General features: G+C 36.1%; 1 protein-coding gene across 1 annotated transcript; it reads left to right on the top strand.

The window, feature by feature from the left end:
* On the top strand, window positions 1-24,607 carry LOC117334102 (chondroitin sulfate proteoglycan 4-like). Its single transcript, XM_033893561.1, has 3 exons — window positions 1-178; window positions 8,584-13,212; window positions 13,925-24,607. Exons 1-3 carry the CDS (start codon window positions 115-117, stop codon window positions 16,453-16,455), a joined length of 7,224 nt encoding a protein of 2,407 aa, XP_033749452.1. The 5' UTR covers window positions 1-114; the 3' UTR covers window positions 16,456-24,607.
* The last annotated feature ends 833 nt before the right edge of the window (window positions 24,608-25,440 follow it).

Here is a 25,440-nt window from a genome sequence, read left to right as displayed (position 1 = left end):
AGGATTGAACAAAAAACATGGACGATGGGTTGACAAATAGCACAGGGCCATTGTCGATCTAGTCGCTTCCACAGTCATGATAGAGACTGCAGGATAAAAACAGGAGTTGTGGAAATGGCCATTAACCATGCTGCATTTATTCTTGTGTTCCTGTGTTTGCACCGGCCGTCAGAAACAGGTAAGCGACGTGTTGTGTATTGGAGTTTAGAAGAAAGGGGGGAGGGTGTTTTGACAGATCTGAAGCCTATTCTTTGCACGCGTACGTTGTCTCTATTATCGGTGGCCAGTGATTATACTACGGCATTGCAACTCGCAAATGAGAAAAATGCGCGTATTTCTCATGCATATGTCAATATATGGAGCATGTGCTTAGATATCTTTCTGGATTATTTGCATGATAAACACGAAAATTGAGGACTGCATAATGAGACGGTCAAACACGGATGGCGAAGTTTATGGTCTAGCCTAATGGTCGGAATATGAACGCGAACAAATGATGAGAATTCGAAGAGAAGGCCCTATTTAAAGAAAAAATAACATGATACATGAGCTACAAATCAGTCCTAACGTATTTCGTTTTCCAAAAATGTCAACAAGATTCTGTGACAAATGAAATTGAAACTGATAAGTCTCGGCAAACGTAACCGATTTTGACGGACAATTAAGTTTTCTTCATTGTGTGTAGAATATAGTGTCACAGAAAAGGCCTATAGAAAACATGAATTATGATTATATTGAAATTATTAAAGATGGGACGGTGATAAAATAAAATTTATTTTAAAGTAGTACAGTCCAACCCGGTTATGACGAATTTCTTGGGACCCCTCAAATGTTTTCGTACTATAGGGTTTCGTATTATGTGGGATCGTATTTCCAATGTGCCGCACCATGTATGCACGCACAGCACACGTACACTTAGTACATGGTTGTATACACACGTTTCATGTTACACTTTTCTCACTAAAAAAAAAAAAAATTGGACGTTAATTTAATCATTTAATATAAAAAATATAATGTTTAAAACATTGTACATTGTAAGTGCGTGGCATTCAGCCAAGGCACCATGGGCATACAACGGCTACATAATGTCATATCACGATCGCACTAATCACGTTTTGCAGTTGCGAAATAATCACTGACCAGTGTTTGTTCGGCTCTTTCCAAGCTGACCTTACTTACAAATATATCCAGGTATAAGAGATTTTTGAAAACACAATCTTGAACGTCATTTTAATTTTGAAGGAATGATTTCAACTTGTCAAGGCATTTGTGGGCCTGGCGATCTGTAATGCATGTGTTTCCGGTAGGGCTGTAACGATACTTTCCTTCAACATACGATACGCATCTCGATACAGGACCCACGATACGATATGTATCTCGATACATAAAATGATTTCACAAAATTACAAAACAATAAGATAATTTTTGCTTTCCAGAATTTAATGTTTAAATTTGTTTAGATCTTTAAACATGTTTGTTTACTGTTTCTTTCCCGTCAACTGTTTCGTATGGGAATCCAAATTGTCGCCAAACGGGCGACTTCAATGTTGCAGGTGGTGAGGCAAGTTTCCTCCTCTCGGCCATGTTGCTTTTTGTAGTAGGTTTAGAGAGTGCGCAAAGGGCGACAACTCATTTATAGTAAGTAATTTAAGGTATCGCGGTTATGTACGACGACATTTATCGTAGTATCGATATATCATTACAGCCCTAGTTTCCGGGTCAGTACCATCATCATCGCTCTCGTGGAGCTCTATTCCTCAGTAATATCAAAGTATTCCTCAGCCGCGATAACTTAGACAGGAGAAGTCGTAATTCTAATTACAAGCTGTAGTCATCCAGGTCCTACAGTTGTATACACTTTCTATAGAGCGCGTGGGTCGGTCCGAGACAAAGGTCATGAAAACTTACCTGTGTCACACTTGGCTGACTGACTTTGACACCTCGTATTATGTGGGTTTAAAACAACACAAACAGTGGTCAAGGGACCCTGGCATGTCTGTGTATTACCCGGGTTTTCGTCGTAACCGATTCGTATTAATTGGGTAAACAATAAGAGCACATTGTGCATGGTTTGCAGGGGATTTGATTTTCATTCGTATAAAGCAAGTTTTTGTATTATCAGAGTTTGTATTAAGTGGGTTGGACTGTATTAACTAATAATTAACATCAATATTGATCATAAATGGTTTGCAATTTTTTGTAATATAAATTATTGATCATTGATGTATTATTTTTTCCTGTGTTTGATTTAATAGCATAACCTATATGATGGACGCAGGCTGCATCCTTATCATGTATGATAATATGAAACATAATTATAAATATCATAAATATAAATACTTCAGTGCAGTTGGCTTGATGTAGGAATTGGAATTCTTAATATAATGCATTTTTATAAAACGTTCATCTAAATTGATCTCAAATTTAATAAGAATCTGCATCAATGACACTGTCTGGTAAACTATTCCAGGAGTCTATCATTCTTTGGCGGGCGTAAACAAAAACCTCTGTGATCATCGCCGCGATCTCAAAAAAGGCAAGATTTGAAATGAAATAAGTAGTATTTGTAATCAAAACTTATATTTGTATCAACAACTAGGTTTACTTGAAGTATGGAATCGAAAATATCATAAAAATAAACCCTTGTTTACGAATAAACAGCCAAAAACCGTAATTTTTCACGGTTGAGTGCGGCGTACACAAAATCACACCCTGAAAAATGTAAATCGACGATTACTAAAATTGTATTTATACCTTCCATTTCATTTGAGATGTCAGATTTTGGAAATATAAATCTGGATTTACAAGAAAAACATGAGATTTATTCATTAAGTCGTTGTTGAGAAAAAAAAATAACATCAATATTCCTGGTACGGGGATCGGGTCCGGGACCGGGTGCGGCGTACACAAAATCACGGGGACCACCCCTCAAATGTTTTCGTACTATAGGGTTTCGTATTATGTGGGATCGTATTTCCAATGTGCCACACTATGTATGCATGCACGGCACACATACACTTAGTACATGGTTGTATACACACGTTTCATGTTACACTTTTCTCACTAAAAATAAACAAAATCGGATGTTAATTTAATCATTTAATATAAAAAATATAATGTTTAAAACATTGTACATTGTAAGTGCGTGGCGTTCAGCCAAGGCACCATGGGCATACAACGGCTACATAATGTCATATCACGATCGCGCTAATCACGTTTTGCAGTTGCGAAATAATCACTGACCAGTGTTTGTTTGGCTCTTTCCGAGCTGACCTTACTTACAAATATATCCAAGTATAAGAGATTTTTGAAAACACAATCTTGAACGTCATTTTAATTTTGAAGGAATGATTTCAACTTGTCAAGGCATTTGTGGGCCTGGCGATCTGTAACGCATGTGTTTCCGGTAGGGCTGTAACGATACTTTCCTTCACGATACGATACGCATCTCGATATAGGACCCACAATACGATATGTATCTCGATACATAAAATGATTTCACAAAATTACAAAACAATAAGATAATTTTTGCTTTCCAGAATTTAATGTTTAAATTTGTTTAGATCTTTAAACATGTTTGTTTACTGTTTCTTTCCCTTCAACTGTTTCGTATGGGAATCCAAATTGTCGCCAAACGGGCGACTTCAATGTTGCAGGTGGTGAGGCAAGTTTCCTCCTCTCGGCCATGTTGCTTTTTGTAGTAGGTTTAGAGAGCGTGCAAAGGGCGACAACTCATTTATAGTAAGTAATTTAAGGTATCGCGGTTATGTACGACGACATTTATCGTAGTATCGATATATCATTACAGCCCTAGTTTCCGGGTCAGTACCATCATCATCGCTCTCGTGGAGCTCTATTCCTCAGTAATATCAAGGTATTCCTCAGCCGCGATAACTTAGACAGGAGAAGTCGTAATTCTAATTACAAGCTGTTGTCATCCAGGTCCTACAGTTGTATACACTTTCTATAGAGCGCGTGGGTCGGTCCGAGACAAAGGTCATGAAAACTTACCTGTGTCACACTTGGCTGACTGACTTTGACACCTCGTATTATGTGGGTTTAAAACAACACAAACAGTGGTCAAGGGACCCTGGCATGTCTGTGTATTACCCGGGTTTTCGTCGTAACCGATTCGTATTAAGTGGGTAAACAATAAGAGCACATTGTGCATGGTTTGCAGGGGATTTGATTTTCATTCGTATAAAGCAAGTTTTTGTATTATCAGAGTTTGTATTAAGTGGGTTGGACTGTATTAACTAATAATTAACATCAATATTGATCATAAATGGTTTGCAATTTTTTGTAATATAAATTATTGATCATTGATGTATTATTTTTTCCTGTGTTTGATTTAATAGCATAACCTATATGATGGACGCAGGCTGCATCCTTATCATGTATGATAATATGAAACATAATTATAAATATCATAAATATAAATACTTCAGTGCAGTTGGCTTGATGTAGGAATTGGAATTCTTAATATAATGCATTTTTATAAAACGTTCATCTAAATTGATCTCAAATTTAAAGAATCTGCATCAATGACACTGTCTGGTAAACTATTCCAGGAGTCTATCATTCTTTGGCTAAAGAAATGTTTATGAATGTCTATATAGCTAGCCGACACTATGGTTTAAAAAAAAAATTTGAATGACCCCTGCAGCTGGTTCTCATTGAATCGTCCAGCTGGAAAAAGTTCTGAGTTACTCTATAATCATATACATTATTAACTGTTTTGAATACATTTATCATGTCTCCTCTATCCCTTCTATATCAAAGCGATGGGAGATTTAATTTCTCCAAACATTCCGGGGATAAAAAGTCTTTGAAACCTGAAATGATCTTGGTTGCTTTCCTCTGTACTTTTTCTAGTAGTTAAATATCCTTGGCTTTATATGGACTTCAAACACTTGCGGCATCATATTCCAAATGAGATTGTACTAATGACTTAAAGATTAATTTAAGAATGGATGCATCCAAGTACACAAAAGACCTCCTTATAAGTCCGACTAGGCCTTTTGCATAACTATATATATATGTTTACAGAAATTCAAGCCTTCATCTATGGTAACACCAATATCTTTTTCGGACGTAACATTTTCCAGTTTGGGTAGATTTAATTGATAGCACTTTACACTTGTTTGGATGGAATTTTGATAACCATATATTTGACCAACTTTGAAGTTTTTTTAAGTCATTTTGAAGTATATTAACATCTTTGCTGTTGGTAATCTGTCTGTATAATTTATATCGGCAAAAAGTGGGGATGGAGACAAAGTCAAAGGTATTTCCGGAAGTTCATTTATATAAATTACAAAACTCTCAGGGGAATCAAATGTCTCTTATTTCAATGATCTGTCCCAATGAGTTTCCCCAAATAATTTTCCCCCTATACAATGCACTAGACGAATCTTGTCTCCTTCGGCGAAGTATTTGTTTGTGATTTAGTAATATGATTCAAGCTTTTATAAGTTTGAATAAATTTGTTGAATTTAAATAAATTATAGAAAAACAGCTTAAATTGTACACAATGACCTGTTTTACCCCTGAGTATTCAAAAATATTTTCTGTGCAAATTATTACGCTTGCTTCCTGGTTTGTGTGAGGGGAGATAACTCCTATACAGTCTAGTAATGCGACATTGGAACATGTACCTACTTATAAATACAAATAAAAGGTTTAATTCTATCGATTTTTAACCATTATAATCTATGGAGTCTATAAAGCTATACAATTTAGATTAGTTTGAATCATTTTTGGTGATTATAAGACTGCATTTGAATCGGGAATATAATTTTATTCATGTGTCATTTGAAAAGATTCATCCACTTATTCAGCTTGCATTCAATCTTAACTTTGTTTCGTTTTTAATTGCACATCTGTATTTTGCATTTACCGCTACATTGACCAATCACATACTTCATCTTGACCAGTAATGCCACCTGTCACGTCATATCCGGGGCAAAAACAAAATTATACGGCTATGCCGAAAAAAAAAGTTCCTAATACAAGATTGAAGTTTGTCTACTTTATCTTGTAATTGCAGTTAATTGTTTTAATAGATTTACTTTTTGATGATCCATTTGAACATGCGTGCTGTTGATTGTTCGTGTCCTCTATTAAATTGGACATTGATCAGTCTTAATGGGGAAGGATACTATAAGCAGCTAGCTATATAGTCTTGTTAGATATAAATACATAGCCACTTCACTTAGTCAAGTATATACTTAAACATAATCATCATTTCATGTTCATAATTGATTAATTATGGTATGGATATGGATAGAAATCTGATATTTCCGTATGTTCGGATGTTACACTTTAAGAGATTAAAGAAGTGTCTCATTAAGCAGGGCTTTTTTTCCCCGAGGGCTTTTTAGGGCTGATAATTGACTTCATTCCCAATCAAATTAATTTCATATTCAAGCCAAATTCCAAAAAGTTGCATTTTACTCCTGCAAATGTCCTTATCGATTCCTAAGTTTTCTTCCCAAAATGAGGTAAAAAGGTCGATTAAATCAGTGAAAAAAAGCCTTGATGAGAAATGTATATATACATGTACAATCCACTATATATTATAAAGGTAGCTAACTCGTCCATTCTGATGAGCACTCCTATTCATATTTGCTAAATATAAAACAGCATGCATGGATGATGGTGGGTTGTGATGAGATTCCTCTTTGCCATAATGATTTTATAGTTCTATATATAAAGCTCCCTTGATCCAGTACCCTCTGGCCAATAGTCAAGTATATATATGTTATACATATACATGTACAACAATCAGTATATTATATAAGACCAACTTGCAAAGGTGCAATCCATTCCACAAGAAATTCACACAAAGAATAAAGATAATTACCTGGTACAATACATACATGTATAATATGTAGTGTAATGTATTGTACATATTTATGGTAACAAGATCCTTTTTGGGCCCGGCCCATCATTACCGTTAGTTTTCCTTTTGAATTGAATTGGGCAGTAATGAGGACTTTTTTTTCACTGATTTGGGATTGGGCCTTTTTGCCTCATTTTGGGAAGAAAACTTAAGAACTGGGAAGGAAATTTTCAAGTGTAAATTAAAAACAAAATTGGAATTTATCTTAAATTTGAAATTATTTCAATTCTCCCTTTGCTTCATTTGCATCTGAACCGACATAATTCAATGTGGTGAATAGAAAACATCATTCTGATTGGTCAAAAAACAAAAGTTACATGATCATCACAGCGGGGATAGAAGATTCTTATATCATTACTGTGCATATGATATCTATAAGCTGTGATATAATTTTTTATCAAGTTGATAATTTCTTATAAATATATTTAACTGATAAAAATTGTAATCAATATGTTATGTAGAATGTTTTAACAAGAACATAACTGAAAAGTTAGAAATAGATGGGGGGAGGGGGGGGGGGGGTATGCACAGTTCAATTGTACGTGTAACTGTAATGTGTGTGTAGCTGAAAAGTATCCAGTCATAACCATATATATAATTATACTAATTTAGCTAGGAATAGGATTCTCAGGTTGATTTATTGACAATTTTATTTTGATATATAACTGGGCAAATGATATTGTAATATTACAATACAATCATATTCAGGGCTTTTTTTAGGCCGATTTGGGGCCGAACCGGCCCCATTCCCCATGGCAAAATTGGATATTTTTATAGATCATCCGACCAGTTAAAATTCCCAATTGAATGATCTATAAAAAAATTATGTCTTTAAAACTTTGGATGGTGCCGTCCCATCTATGTTTTATTGATTATTCTGGCCTAATAAAGGGAGAAAATGCTCTAGAGTCTTAAATAAAAAAAGCATAGATCCATATTTGTGTCTACTTGTTATTTTTAACATTATGTCCATTTTTCCCAATTTACCTGTTGCTGCACATCTTTTCCCAATCCCAAAGCCATAGGCCCCATTCCCAAAGTAATGAAAAAAAGCCCTATAATATTCATAAAGAAATCAGTGTTTTTTAAATAGTTTTGCAGTGTAAAGAAAGAAAAAACATGAAAATATTGCATCACTTTCAGGCATTCAGCTGTGATTAATTAGGAATTATTTTAATGTGCTTTATGAAGCTATCTTGAAGCAACATATATCACACCAAGCAAGATAGTAGTAAAGTAAAGATAAAACATTTCTTACGTCAATTAAATGTGATGCAACATATAAAAGGCACGAATATCAATTTGTTTAACATCACTTATGGCATATATCATGGTGCTGCAAACAACAAAATTTATATAAGACGAAAGTGTTAAGTGACATGAAGTTATTTTCATATTAAATAATTATATAATAAGACCACCCTATAACAGTTTCATAAAAATATTAACAAAAAATTTAATCATTTCATTGTGCTGTAATTGGCCCACCCCTATAACTTTGTATCAAAGTTAAGGTGTTAGACTCTGGACCTGATTACAGGATAAATAAAATACACTTATCATGTATATTATAACAACTTATTCAGATCACTATCTAACTAGTCTTTATCCCAAAATATGCTATCCTGTGGATTTGATATGTTAATCGTACTAATCTCTGGTACTTTTGTATTTTCCAGCCTCCTTCTATGGGGACAGCCATGTGAGCCTTCCATTCTCTGATGCTTCGTCATCAACGGCTGTGCAGCTGCGGTTTAAGACTCGGCGGCCTGATGGGCTCCTCCTGCTGGCGGCCGGTACCATGGACTACCTATCTGTCTCTCTCAGTGGTGGGGTGGTGCAGCTGCAAGCAGACTTTGGCTCAGGAGAAATTATCCTAAACTCTAGTCCTGATGTGCGATTGGATGACGGGAGATGGCACCAAGTCAGGGTCACCAGGAGCAATGCAGTCAACACACTACAAGTGGATACCGACAACAAACTAAGTGCTGTCAGCCCCGGGCAGTTATTTGAACTAAACATACAAAATGCAATTTATTTAGGAGGAACTGGTGGTTTCCAATCCCCATCCGGCATCGAATATAAATATTTCCGTGGGTGTATGAGCAATGTCATGTTCAATCGTTACAATATCATCAGTGCGGCTCAGATGTTACAAGGTATGGAAAAGACCTTCAAAGTGTCATGGGATTGTGATGAAGAGTTTGATGCCACTGTTACTGATCCAATCAGCTTAACAACAAACTTTTCATTTGTTGCATTTCCACATTTACGTGCCATTTCTCAAGGCTCTCTTACCTTTGAATTAAAGACCATGTCCCATACATCATTGCTGGTGTTCAGCAGTGGTCACGGGTCCTCCAGTACTAGCCTGGTGGCAATTGAACTAGTGGAGAGACACATCCAGTTAGTTGTGGACCGTGGCGAAGGGGAGGTAACTGTGAAGAGTGATAATCTTGTTAGTGATGGTAGATGGCATCAGGTCCAGGTACGATTCTACGCTGATCATGTTATACTGCTGGTTGATGGTGAAGAAGACAGAGGTGACTTCCAGTCAGGCAGAAAAAACCATTTCTCCCTTAGAGGTCACTTGTTCATGGGGGGAGTGGGATTACACGGAACAGAGAAAGCCATCAGACGGAATCTCAAATCTGTTCAGGGAGATAAAGTCAGCTCTACACTGGGTTGTATCAGAAACATCCACGTTAACTCTCGTCCACTTGGATTTCCACACATCCAAATAAGCGAGAGTGTGTCCAGCATTTGTGAATGGACGTTCCCATGTGCTGATGACCCCTGCTCTCCACAGGAGACATGTGAGGAAGAAGGCAACACATTCCGATGTTCTTGTGATGGGGACAGCTGTCACGGGGGATTAGGGAAGGTCCCTTCACAGCAGGACTCTACAGCAGACCCAAGGAGGGGTTCAAATGAAAGGGTGAAGTTGGTAACTGTTCAGGCTTTGGAGGTCAAGGAGGGGTCACAACAGGTCATCACCACAGATAACATCAACGTTGTGTTTAATCACAGATCTTATGGTATTCGTGAATCTGCAATCCAGTTCAATATTGTCACTGAGCCTAGTAATGGCAGAATAGAGAACACTTTAGGACGACGAAGAAACAGTAATGTTTTCACCCTACTTGATCTTCAAGGAAGTAAGATTTTTTATCAACATGAAGGATCGGAGTTGCCAGCTGATGAAGTGATTTTAGAGATGGACGTTATAGCTGACAATGAAAACATTCCAGAGGAATTAGTTAGAAGATTTGCTTTTGTTCTGCCGATAATAATAATACCAGTACCCGATCCACCAGTGTTAACAATTCTTAACAATGGCCTTATAAAATTAGTTAAAACTACAAAAATTCCTGTGTCTGACACCATGTTGATGGTAGATGATCCAGACTCGGAGCCTAGCGACCTTGTATACACGGTAATGTGTACTACCAATTCACAGGGTTTCTTTGAGAGATACAGCGATCCTGACCAGAGAATCACTACATTCACACAACAGGAAGTTATAGATAACATGATCTGGTTTGCCAATAAAGGGGAGTCACTCACTTCTTGTGTCATGAGTTTGACAGATGGCGCTAACATCCTCAAAGACATTGCCATAGAGATGAAAGGGGTCACTCTTTCAATACAACGGACAGTCAGTGAGGGAGCCAGACTGGTGCATGGCAGTTTTGTTGTGTTCAGTCAGGAAAATTTACTTGTTGAGACTAATGTACCAACTCAGGATCTGGATATACAGTATGAAGTAACCCAACACCCATCTTATGGACAGATACAACGACTGCAATTAACTGATGAACGTTGGGTTCCTGTCAGTACATTTGCCCAACGCCACATCAACAAAGGCCAAGTGAGGTACATACACACAGACTTAACCAATCTAAGGGGATCAGACCAGTTTGCCTACATCGTGTCCTGCATGGATCAGCAAATTAGACAACAGATATTCACAATCGAACTGGAGTCTGTAAGCATTGACGTGGTCACCTCGGATACTATCAGAATCGTCAAGGGTAACCACAAAAGGATAACATCTAATGAACTTTGGGTTTTGACAAACAACGAGAATGTGGCACAGAATGAGATCACTTTTACACTTCTTCGTGCTCCGATTCATGGCCATCTGTACAAAGCACCTGACAGCATGCCACTTTCACGGGTCTTGTCAAACACAGAACCACTGCATAAGAGCAGTGTGTTTACACTTTTGGACATAGAGAAAGGTGGTTTGGTCTACCAGCTTTCTCGTAACTACTACAGTAGCAGACACGACTTTATGGACCTCAAGATAGCTGCTCCAGGTGCTCGACCAAAAATAAAGCGGTTTCATATGGAATTTGTACCTGAGGAACAGGAAGTTAGATTTGTTATCAATCGCCTGGAAGATGTGATAGAAGGAGGGCAGCGAGCGATAGAACGCAGTCACCTATATCTAGAAACCATGGACTATCGGGAATTTGAATATACTATCGTCAGGTTCCCCAAACATGGTGTACTGCAGATCGTGGACCCTCATTCAACTGCAGTTATGAAGTCCAACATATCCAGGTTTACCAATGAAGATGTCAGAAATCTGAAATTAGTTTACAAGCACGATGACTCCGAAACAAATACAGACTCTTTTACATTTACCGCCCTACCAATAATAAAAAATCTTAACCAGCTACCAACACAAGTCAACGAGATATCGGATACTTTGGAGATTAACATCATGATGAGGAATGACAACCCCCCTGTCAGGCTGGTGGATAAAGTGTTGGGAGTGGTCACTAACCAAGAGAAGGTCATAACATTGGACGACCTTGCCTTTACTGACCCAGACATTGACTATGACACTGACCAGCTCATGTACACGCGACGAGGAATCCCAAACGGAGAAATTGTATACACATCAAACAAAACAAAGACATACCAGTTCTCCCAGAAGGACATCAAGGATGGACTGATAACGTTCCAGCACTCTGGCGACCCCTATGGTAGGACAGTCATTTGGGTTAGTGATGGTCAGTATTACACCACAAGCTTGCTGGAGATCCAGGCGTCTCCTCCAGAAATTAGTCTGACCAGAAACACAGGTCTACTCGTTAACAATGGCCAGGCCATGCCAATCACCACTCAAAATCTAAGTGTAGAGACCAACGTTAACATTGCCCCAGCCAGCATCAGATTTGTCATGATCGAGGAGCCTTTACATGGTCGGTTGACTATTGCCAGACAGGAGATCACAGAGTTTACCCTTGAGGATCTGATCAATGGTAGGGTTATGTACAATCACAGGGGTGGAAGTTCAAGTGAGGACATGTTTAAATTTGCAGCTGTTGCTGGAAATGTCCAAGTGCAGGGCCTGTTTGCAATTCGTGTCTATACCAAGACAAGACAACACCCACCAAGGATTGTCCATAATGAAATCCTGGAGGTGATGGAGACAGGCATTGCCACTATAACTCAATCCGTCCTCCTGGCCAGTCACACAGACAGCCTTCCATCAATGATCGTATTTGTTGTCAAGAAAACTCCCAAATATGGAGAACTGCTGGTTGATGGCCGGTCAGATATGACTTCGTTTACACAGGCAGATGTCAATAATGGCGTTGTTAAGTATAGTCATTCTAGAGCAGGACTAGAACAGGACTCCTTTATGTTTGAAGTCACCAATGGAATCCAGACACTTCGAGGCTTGGAGTTCATTATACAGGCGATTCCTACAACATTGCATCTTAATGTACAAAACCTAACAGTACGGGAGGGAGGCAGGAAAGTTCTGACTCCGTCCATGCTGAGACTTCAAGGTCGCTACTATGATGGTAAGGATACTGTGTATGATATCATAAAACAGCCTAGCCAAGGTTGGGTGGAACATGTTAGAGCTAGAGGACAGCGACAAAGATTGACATCATTCTCTTCAGATGATCTACAACAAGGTGCCATTTTCTTTGTTCATGACAACGGAGAGATGTCATCAGATCAGATGACTGTGAAGGCCAGGATAGAGGACGAAGGGAAGGAAAGCAATCCAGCCATAATGTTTGTCATGGTTGATACTATCAACGATCAGAGTCCACGAATAGTGGTTAACAGTGGGTTGGACGTGTGGCGTCGCTCCATTACCGTCATAACACCAGAGGTGCTGCAGGCTGAGGATGTAGACACAGAGCCAGACTTTCTCACTTACAGCATAACACAGCCAACCAACGGTCGTGTAGCCCTGCTCAATAACACCTACAGGCCTATCACCAGATTTACTCAGGCCCAACTTAATGCTGGGCAGGTTGTATTCGAACACAAAGGTAAGTTTGGAAACTTCAGTCAGTCCTCACATACTGATGATGAGCCTCCCCAAAATACATAGTCATAGGTCATTCTCCATAAATCTTCATTAACCTCTCAAATAATTATATGAAATATAAGTTCACACAGACAATTACATGTACAGCAGAAACAAAGGGAAATGATTTTTCCTCACCTACATCTCATCACTGTATATTCCTCTCCAGTGTTGACTGTGAGGGTATTTTGAGTGGGCTAGATTTTATATTTATTTCTTCTTTTAGGAATACTTCAAATTTTTCACAAGATTTATATTCGTAGGGTTATGTGGTAATTCTATATTCTTTAATAATCAACATAGGATACATATATTGTTAATGTTTTCTACACACCTTCACTATTACATATACACTTGATGATTTCTAAGTTTAACTGATTACATGTAAAAGAAGACCTAACTATACTGTAAACATTGCTATTTTCGTAGGGGCTAAATTTTGCAATTTCGAAGTGTAAACTATACGCATGGGGGGAATTTTTGCGATCAATTCATGTTTGTTTGAAGTTCGAATACACGTGGGGGAAATTTCTGCAATCAAAAGGACTCCGCTTAATTAATTAACATACATATCTCCCTCGTGTTAATTTCCAAGTTTACAGTATCCTATAATTGTCAATTGCTGTATACATAATTTATTTTGAATGACGTCAATAAAGAGATTTTCATTCCAGGGGAGAATCTTGGTGGATTTGACTTCCATATTAGTGATGGTGTTAATGGCAACAGTCGGCCGAGAAGATTTGAGGTGCGAGCCCGGTCCCTAATGTTGGAACTGGTGTGGAACAGACAACTCAATATTTATCCTGGTCAGACAAAACAGATCACTCAAGAGCACCTGTATGCTCGTACAAACGACCCTCACCAGGAGCGCCCAATCTTATATAACCTGGCATCGCGGCCACGAAAGGGACGCATAGTGACAATGTTTAAGGATCGTGCTGTGGAAGTACAGTCGTTCCAACAGGAGGACATAAACAATGGAAACATCTACTACGAACACACCAGTACTGTGTATGGCTGGTCACAGGTGGACCTCTTCTTCTTTGAAGTCTCAACTCTCTATGCAGACACCCTTTCTGATGAGATGTTTGACATCAGTGTGTCGTATCGACACCTGGCAGAAGGGGAGATAAGTGATCTTATTCAAGTCAGTGACATAGTTGTAGGGGAAGGACAGACAGTGGCTTTAGAGCGGGACAACCTTGATGTCTCAAGCTACCTGCAACAGCTACAGCATGATGGCAGGCGAGCTTCAATAGTGTATGTACTGGATGATCTACCACAGCATGGTAGCCTGGAGATGGATAATCAGCCACTAAGGAGGGGTCAAATATTTCAACAGGAGAAAATTGACTCTCGAAAAATAACATACAATCATGATAACTCAGACACTTTATTAGACTCTTTCACTGTGATATTAAACATTAAAAATCTGGACGAGGAAGACCGTCGAACTGATGAAGAGATCAGTTTGACTGTAAACATAACAATCGAGCCGTTGAATGATGAAAACTTTGAGGTGATAACACGTGAGCCAGAAATCAGTGTGGTACAGGGCCTTCAAGCCTACATCACCAGCGATGACCTCAAGACTATTGACCCGGACACTCCACCACAGGAAATTGTTTACGATGTGACAGCACCCCCTCAGAATGGATTCATTTCCAACATAGGCTCCTCAAACTCGCCAATCTCAAGATTTTCACAAAAGGATGTGGATGACAGGAGGATAATTTTTAATCATGATGGTAGTGGTGGTAGTTCTAGCTTTAGATTACGTGTGTCAGATGGAGCTTTCCCAGCCATGTCTAAAGTGTTTCTTGTAAATGTTATACCGATGTCGTTAGACTTTGTTGGAAACAAGACTGCTTGGTTACTACAGGGACAAAGCCAGGTGAGATTGGATGGAGATGTGATCAACATCAGGACTAATGGTATACGTAATAATGTCATGTTTAATGTTACAAAACAGCCAATGTATGGAGAGCTCTACAAAGGGCAGACAATCTCTTTGTCCCAGTTTAGTCAGATAGATGTGGACAGTAATCTGCTTGGGTACATACAGCAGGATATGTCATCACACATGGACTATTTAATGTGTGATGTGTATTACTCCAACACTGCACTGCTGTTACGTAGCCAGCGACTCACCATCATGGTGAAGCCCCTTGTCCGACAGAGACCTCTAGCGGTCCGTCCAGGAACTATACCAAGGATCACACTCAATATTCTGGATGCGAGTGAGTTAGCTAATAAAACCAACAGTAATCCTCACTATGAAGTGATTGATGCTCCACGTTATGGGAAACTTTTATATCATATGCGGAGTAAGCGTGATACGAGTGAGAGTGAACTGTTCTCTTCAATAGATAGTTTTACACACGAGGATGTGGCATCCGAGAAAGTGCTGTACCAGCCTGACAATGGTGCAGGCAAAGGCTGGGATCAGGATAGCTTCTCCTTCCTACTGACCGCTCCCAGTGTCCAGCCAGCCAAGGGTACCTTCCACATAGACATTCATACTTCTACCGGGAAGGTTCCTCTGACTGGGAGTGTGACTGTTACCCCCCGTAGTCCCAATGTGGACAATGGCACAGACAGTGGAGTCACACCGAAACAGCTCGAGGTGGTCAGCCCTAATGTCAGCAATGACTTCGTGATTGTTATAGCCATACTCATCCCACTTTTAGTGCTTATAGTAATTGTTGTAGTCATTGTTATTGTTTTGTGGAGAAAAAGACACGAAGGAGACTACTTACCAGGTGCTCAAAAATATCTGCGGCCCTACAATACGGGGTCAATGCACCAAATAGATCAGCCCCATGTTCACATAGCCCCGCAGTCCCAGTCGGCTGAGGAGCAGGCCAAACCTGCACAGAGCTACTACAATGTCCCAATGGTGAATGTGCCATCTGGAGATCACACTTACAATGGGTACAGTCACTCAGAGTTATCTCCCCATGACTGGGAGTTACAGGCACCCTTGTTGGACTCCAGTAGGACTGAGGTTAGCCCCACAGTGCCCGAGTGTAAGGTGACTCCTCTTGGTAATGAAGACGAAAATGTATCTCCTGAGCCGAGTGTAACAGACAAGTCAACAACAAGTCTAGACCTGTACAATTGGTCTTTATCAGACCCCGAGTTTATACAGCACTGTCGTACAACTACGCCCGTCCTCAGAGAGAACCAGTACTGGGTCTGATTGCTGGGCGAGTATAGTCTGTGAGAACTTGTCTGCTTCATCTTTTTGATATTTATATACGTGTTTAACAGGAATTTGTATTTTATACATCTATGTGTAATTTGAAATGAAAAATGACTTTTATTTCTGAAAACGAATCTTCAAATTTTCATTGTTGTTTTGTTGAAGTACAACTCTGAACTGCAATAACAATGTTTAATATGATTTTATACTTCGGTCAATACATTATTACCCTGAATTGATGAAATGCTAGAAGGGTATTTTTGGTACACTGCCCCATTTTTCCTGATGTTTACACATATGTGTATAATTCACAATCCTACCAATATTAATGCTATTGCCTACTGTCTGATATTTTCAGTATGATTATCATTACAACATACATCCCTGTTCTCAACTTGTCTACATAATAAATTACTGACATTAACATACCTGTCAAGAAATCAAAACAAGAAAACTGGAGATTACTTTTGTTTAGAAGGCCTTCAAACACTTGAGATTATTGGTTTATATTATTTACTGTATTTATCCTCAAATAAGCCCCCTCCCTAATGTAAAAGTCAAGTACCGTATTTGTACTTATCCACAAGTAGTAAGCCCTTTCTTCTAGTGTAAAAGTTTAGCACTAAAGCTTGGAGAGGTGGGTTTTTTGGTGGACCACATTTATAATGTATTGAAACTGGATGATTCTGAAAATATGGTGATGGGGGATTGTTTGTGGGCAGGGGCTGATTTGCTGATAAACATGGTAAATCACATCTTATTGAAACGTTCTTTACTGTAATCAAGTAAATTGAAGGAAAAAATATTGGATAAATAAAAATGATAGATTTTCTCTAGTTTTGACAATAAAAAAAATTGCATTCATGCTTGTCAAATTTACTAAATGAACTAAAGGTTCTATAAATATTCCAAAACTGAAATTTGACAGGTAGACATCATGGTACTTGGTAAATGGCTTATTTACACCATTAGCTACATGTACGTAGTAGATATAGCTTATAGTGACACCCACTGGTCATTATTTCCTTGTCTACCTAGGTTATTGTATGAATCGTGTATTGTTCATATTCTAGTAAAATAGCGTTACGAGAGATTTTGTCTGATAATTATGTAGGCTTAACCACCTATTGTTGAATGCCTCCTCTGGTTAATCATTTGAGGAGCTCCTCACTATACCTTAATCTTGAAGAACATTTCTGAAGATTTTGTATGATTTCAAAGCAAGTGAAAATGATATATATATTTGACTGAGGTGAAACCTATTGTACAGTATAGGAATGGCAAATTTTATTGTTAACCCTGATATTAACCATATTTAACTCTTACTGTGATTTTTTCATATCTTTGTCTTCATTTTAATGAGATTTATATACTTTAATATTGTCCATGTTTTGAAACAATGGCGTTTTGAATGTGAGCTACATTGTGTAACTGATTTAATGCTAGTCAATATATCATGATCTTATTTACAGTGTACACATATATACGGCTGTTAGTGACTGTGTATGTGAAAGAAACATTTTGTGTATGTAGGGAATGTTCGTTTCAATCACCATTAATCAACTTTTTCATACATCTTTCATTTTGTGCAGTTTATGTAAAAAAAAAGAAAAGGGAAAAGATCGCACAATTTCGAATTTGCAATACATCTGTATTTAATTGTTGGATATGTTTGTGCATTATTGCATTCTTTTTCTAAATTAAACTTCTGGTATGTATATGTATACATGTTTTTGAATTTGTGCTAAAAGTTTTTGTTGTTGATCTGAACATGTGTACTTCTTAGTTAATAGGTAAATTATTGTATTCAAGCCTTTTCTTTTTATTCAGATTCACCCATTAATTATCAGTGTAAAAGCTAGTGTTTTGGAAACAGAAAAACTCAAACTTAATGAGATAGAAAATTTTCCCTGATTTTTTTTTTGAGAATTTTATTGTTCTGCAATTTTAAAATTTTCTTTTATTAGTGTGAATGGTGAACTTGATGTTGACTCCAGGAAAATTGCTATATACCCCTCTTTTAAAACCCAGAATCCCTGAACCGGAGAAAGAACTATAATTCACTACTGGGAGTAAGCCTTTGTTGCCTTGATATATGTACAGTGTTAGGTAGGGGTAAGGAATTTTTTTATATTCTTATTATTGTAAGGGAATTTTTTTTATTCTTATTCCATGTATACAACATGGTTAGTTCCTGTGACAGTACATTTTATATTAACATCAATTTGTAGTCAAGATAGTCACGAAGGCGGTAAGAAGTACACCTCTAAGTAAAAGTAGTTACAAGTCTACTTAGTTATTAGTTATTTTTAACTTCTTTTCATTCTAAAGGTGCTCTACATTGGAAGAAAACTTGTGTGACTAATGTGATACATTAGCCGTCAGATACGCAATTCTCTCTGAAATTGAAATACCACTGAGGCTTTAAAACAAAGTGTGTATTTCATATTTGTTTTGTTGGTGTCAGATTACCTTCTGTAAGTATTTGTATTTTGTTTTAAATGTGATTTGATTTTAAATGTTTCTCAGGAAGAGATTTGTTGAATATTTTCAGAAGTTCCGTTGCATTTATTGACGGTCAGTAAAAGGTAAATACGTAGGTAATAAAGATTTGGTATGTAATGATTTATCTCGAGATCTGAAGCCATTTATTTCAACTATAAAAAAATGTAACCTTTTTATGTCAAAACCAACAGTTGATTTCAAGCATTTTATTTTGAGTGGTTGTCTTCCATTTTACTGCTACATGTTGTAGTTTATATAAACTTAACAAAATTTTGAGGCTAACCTTAAAATTTTCAGAAGTTTGCATCATGCACAGATAATCTCATGTATATACAGTACTTGTACTGTATACTTATTGAAATAATCTGTTATTTTAACATGGAATTCAAAATTTCTAGGGTCTTAAATTCTATGTATTTACATCCGATCATTATATGACTAGTATTGTATTATGTATTTGAAGATTTACATATGCAATTTTTCATGCTCTTTTTTTTTAACTTTAAAATTGTTAATTGAAATTACTTATTTAATTATTTCAAATTTCTGATTTGTTTTAAACTTTATGGGGGTTCCAGTTTGGTTGAACATCAAATTAGGTGTGGATTGGCGTGCATGTTTTCTCAAATATTCTATTGTGAGAAAAGTGAAAATTCATATTTTTGTCAGTTTTTTGGTACAAATGTTAATGTCATCTACTTCACGATTTCCTTAATTTGAATATTATATTTAAATGAGATTGAGACACAAATGTTTTTAAAGAGAAATTCTTGTTTTATCTCAGGAATGTCGACACAAACTATCTTCATATTAAAAGAATGGATGTTTGTGAAAAGAAAAAAGTATTAGAAGAAGCTAAAAAAATTTCATAGATGCATTTTCAAATTAATCGTAATTCATTAATATGCGACAGCAGCTACAAAAAGTTATAAGAAGTGATCAAAGATGTCTTGTAATCAATACAATGCACAATTTTGAATCTGTTTTACCAACAAGTACCAGGTATAAAGTAGGTGTGGGCTATGTTATATATGTTATATCTAACAAATAAAGCAAAATATCTATGAACCAAAGATTAGTCTGTAAAGAAAACTTTTGTCAATTTTTTGTACTTGGCTAACGATTCTTTTCGAGTCAATGTAACCAAAGCTAATGTATGGGTACATATTATATTTGACAGTAAAAATGAACCAAAAAAAAAACCGGATTTTTTTTATTATAGCGATTGCAGATGTTTAATTCATTTGAAGGAAATAAGGTTTATTTCAACGTTTGTACTTGTCATGGGTTAATATGTTTTCACTTATATACTGGACTGTTGTAATCTTTGATGAGCTTACCCCTTAGTAAAATTGTACACCTGCAGAAAATGTTTTTGACTCCAAAGTAAACAAGGAGCACATATGCTGATGATATCTATTAATATCCTTTATTAACTGTATTTTTAATTATTCATATTGGTGCAGTTTTTGTTAATTATTTTTTTATCTGTTAATTGAAATATCTTGTTTTAAGATGAATCTGGTTTTAAAACACATACAGTATATGTTTTCCTCATATTCCAACATTCTGAAGTTTGATAGCCAAGAAGACATAAATATAAACATTGCATTTTTCATACAATAACTAGTGAAATTTGGTACTGATCTTATTTTTCACATTAAGAAGCTAAAACCTACTACAAGGTGGAATCCCAATATTTAATCTTAAAGATTTTTTAATATTAAAGATTTTCTGTTTAAGTAAAATTCTGAATAAAACAATATAGATAAGGAGAGGTTAAGATTCACCACACAGGTGGAAGGCTCTCAGAATAACAGGATTGTCAAAAACAGAGGTTAAGAAGTATCTGTGATGCTATTACCGGTTTTATAGCAGAAAGGAGACTGTATTACAAAAGTTGTGATTTATTGAAATGCCTTTGTCTTTAATATATAACAAATATGCAGTCTGTGTTAGTATAAAGAGATCTGTCTCCAAAGATGGAAGTGACCTCAACAGACTCAATTGTTAGGTAGAAATTCAAATGTTTGTCATAAAATTTGAGGTACTATTGTAGTTGCCTTATTATAGTATAATGGTATGTTACAGTACAGCATTCCAGATAAAATCCATACAGAGACATTTACTGTTGAATTTCAGGGTTGCCACTAGGGAATAGATGTACATACAAATGTACTTAATTATTGTTAATTAGTTACATTTAGAAACAGAGTTTCTATACAAGGGTTCAACAATACCATCAATTATTACAATATTGATTTTTGACACAGCTGATTTGACAAGTTATAAATTAAGTAGGTAGATTATATGTAATCTGTTTTATTGCTTGTGTTAAAGGATTTGCCAAGATTCTGTTTACTGACCGTTGAGTGTGTTTTGTGTACTTATGTGACATGGATTGAGTCTAGGGGTAACATGGTCATATGGCACTGAACGGGGGCTCATCAGCTTGATAAGGTCAATGGCATTGAACGGGGGCTCAGCTTGTCAAGGTCATGTGGCACTGAATGTGGGCTCACCTTATCAAGGTCATGTGGTTCTGAAAAGGTATTCAGCTTGTCAAGGTCATGAAGCATTGAAAGGGGTCTCACCTTGTCAAAGTTATGTAGCACTGAATGTGGGCTTACCTTATCAAGGTCATGTGGTTCTGAAAGGGGATTCAGCTTGTCAAGGTCATGTGGCACTGATGGTGTGTTGTAACTAACCAAGATCATGATTGAAGAGCGCTCCATGCACTTTCATGTGATGCTGGCTAATCCTGCCTGTTCAGGTCATTTAACAGTGATTGATGCCCTCCTTCTTTTCAAAGCTATGATGTAGTCCAATCCTCTTGTACTACAATTGGTAAATCGATGCTGGTGCTGCTGTAGTTAAATGTATGTGGGCAAGTTACAGTATGATGTTAGAATAAGGAGGTATCATTGGCCTAAGTAATGCCTTTACTGTTGTAGGTTTGTACTGAGGTTTGGTACACCGACAATTCTAGGCTAGTTGTTTGGAGAATCTGATATGTGTTAGGTAGAGTCTCTGTCCATGTATGACTGATGTGCATTATATACTTAAAAATTTATGAACCTGTATTTTACTTCCCCCTAAATTGTCTGAAGAAGGAAGTGGTCTGTAATATTTGTCAAGAACCAGGTAGTTATATCTTTGTGATTGTAGCCGACATTTATAGTATAATGAATGTCATGTAACATTAGAATATAGGTAGTGGAGAATGTATTGATATACAATTATATGTACTGTATGTTATTGTAAACTGTGCCAAACTTTTATTTGCAAGCTTTAAGTTAAACTTAAATGTATACTCTAAAATAATAAAAAATACTAATATCTCATGAACTTAACATATAACCCAAGTTCTTTTTATTTGCTATAATTAGAGCTAGTATAGGTAATCTGAACTCAGCATTTAACCAATTACTGGCTTTAAAAGCTTTTTTGTGACCTGCAGCTATAGGTCAAGCATTTTGGATGAAGTATGTTTGATTTTGCAAGAATCACTGTACCTATTGGGACGTAGAGTCCAGTACTTAACAAGCCATCAACAAAAACAATTCTTGTGTTATGGTCAAGCCCATTGTTTTCAAGTTATGGAATCTGATGCATTTTCATGTTTTGTTTCGTGACTAGTAATAGGATGAATAAATGTGTATGCAATTAAGAAAGAGAAGAAGATGGCTGAAGGCGTATGCTACAAGCTAATACATCATGGTGAAGAATATTAATAATTCAATTATAATGCAAATTAGTTATGATTGCATAATTATAAAAAGAAAATATGAAGAGTAATACTGCTTTATTTGCACTGTGACTTACATGACATCATACAGGTTGAACACTGTACACCTGTCAACACAAAGCTTGTATTAGTCCATATATGTACAGGAGGATTTTTATCATCTCCTCTGTCAATCATCTTGTGTATTAATTATTTAGAAATTATTGTGTGAAATCATGATAAAATATCTTGTTTATGTTATTCATTGCAGCAAACATTTTTTACAATATCTCCCAAATTTTTTTCTTCAAAACCAGTAATAATCAGAACATGTACTTGGGTGTTTTTATTCAGACATGTTGGTTGCTTATAATCCCCACCCATTTTGCATATGAGAGATCTGTAGATGTGTGTCAAGGTACGCCTGTAAAATATATACTGTAGCCAGTTCTAATGTGGCATCTGGCGACACCATTGTAACATAATCACATAGCTCAATGAATATTCAGCATAATACATACTGTATATTACAGTCAACCTTTAATGATCTGACACCATTTTGGACACAACACTAGATCGTACTAGCTTATACATTTTCGAAGGTCTGTAAACTTAAATTAGACAAGATTGATTGTATGTGAGCTTCAAGTGTTGGTTTAACACTGAAATGGAGTTGTAAAATTACCAATGATTTTATTTGGACAATGAATATATGTTTTCAATATCTTGTCATAACTGCTACTTTATCATTATATGGATTAGTTTGAGAACATGTATTTGACTGTTGAAGTTCACTCCTCCAATAGTGTTATCTGTTCATGATGTGTTACTATTGCACTCATGACTTATGAACTTGATACATGAACAGTGTATATAGTTATATGTCATCATTAGTACTTACGACACATTGCCTGTACACTTAATTAATATCATTTTGAGTGTAAACATTTTGCCTGGTCATGTCTAGTTACAATGTATTAACACTAGTTACATTGTATGTAGTTAGTGTAATGTTACAATGTATCAAATTCCGTTTAATTACAATATATCTAATTAAGTTTAGTTACAATGATGCAATTGTATCAGATTTAGTTTAGTTACAATGTATCTAATTAAGTTTAGTTACAATGTTACAATGTATCTAATAAAGTTTAGTTACAATGTTACTATTCACCACTAGTTACAGTATACGTTTCCAACTTGAGTTACAATGGTTATTATGGAGCTTTCAGATGTCACTAGTTACAATATATCTACAATGCAGTTGATTTCAGCTACAAGAATAGTACTAATGCAATATTCAACACTAGTTGCAATGTATCTAGCTAATTTCAGCAACATGAATAGTAATAATGTGATATTCAGTACTAGTTACAATGTGTCTATAACTAAGTTTAGTTACAATGTTATAGTCAGCACTAGTTACATTTCATTTGCTCCCAGTGATACTGGTACATTGTTGATATCTTTTATTTCATTATATTAATTGATCTAAAATGACAGTTAGTAAACATGATTACAACATTATGATGAGATAATTGTACCAGTAGCCAACACCAGGACAATGTAATTAGACAACACTAGGATGATGTCAATAGACAACACTAGGACGATATCAATAGACAACAATAGGACAATGTCAATAGACAACACTAGAACGATGTCAATAGACAACAATAGGATGATGTCAATAGACAACACCGGGATGATATCAATAGACAACACTATGATGATGTCAATAGACAACACTAGGATGATGTAACCAGACAACACTAACTATAACAGAATAACTAGAAAGCAGTGTAACTAGACACTAGGACAAATGTGATCACTCATTTACCACCGCATGTATATGTATTGGGCTTTCATGTCACCCACTTGTAATTTGTTCTAAACAATAAATGCAAACCTGATATATAATTTTATTTGTTGTTGTTTATACATCTTATTATTTTCGAATTTAATTATTTGAAACCTGTCGAATAAATAACATCCTATTCTCGAAAAGATTTTGTTGATAAACAAGAATTACTTGGATTTGATAGTTCCTGTAATCTTGCATATTTATAGCCCTGTAACCCACTTTGGCAGCAGACATGCTCTTGAATCAAAACAGCTGAAATACCTGTAACAGCAACAGGTTAATTTTTACTAGAACAGAATTTTAACATGTTTTTTTTTTTAATTATGTATAGAGAGAAAAACACTAGATGAATCAATCTTTCTCCAATTTGAAAGGTATATAATTATGTATTATTTTTTTTATTAAAAATGAAATTATTTGGCCGCCAGTGATGACACTAAAACGAAAATATGAGTTATAAAAAAATTATACCACAAAATTCTGAGTCAACAGCTGAAGTGACAACCTAATTACAATTTCAAAACATTTTATTTACAGCTACAGATATGTCAGTTATAGGGAATTATATAGTTTAGATGTCACTTTTAAATATTGAAGATATTTTATGTTAGGATATACATTTAACTGATTTTCTGTGTAATATTATTATCCAATCACAAATAATAAGATACTGTTTAATGGTAGGATCAACATTGTTGAATGTTGATTATTAGTTTTGAGTTAATCTTCGATAAAATTACTTTAAAAAAATATTTCATAATTACATTTTGTGTTTTTAGAAACTGTGTTTATAAGTAGACCATTTTCTTTTTAACCTTTTTGATTAAAATGTACAATTTATTTCGGTCATTGTGAAATATTTGCTACCAATTTATTATTGTAGTCG

The sequence above is a fragment of the Pecten maximus genome, chromosome 9 (genome assembly GCF_902652985.1).
Source record: "Pecten maximus chromosome 9, xPecMax1.1, whole genome shotgun sequence".
NCBI classification, from domain to species: Eukaryota; Metazoa; Mollusca; class Bivalvia; order Pectinida; family Pectinidae; genus Pecten; species Pecten maximus.
This window is presented reverse-complemented; position numbering and strand designations above follow the sequence as displayed.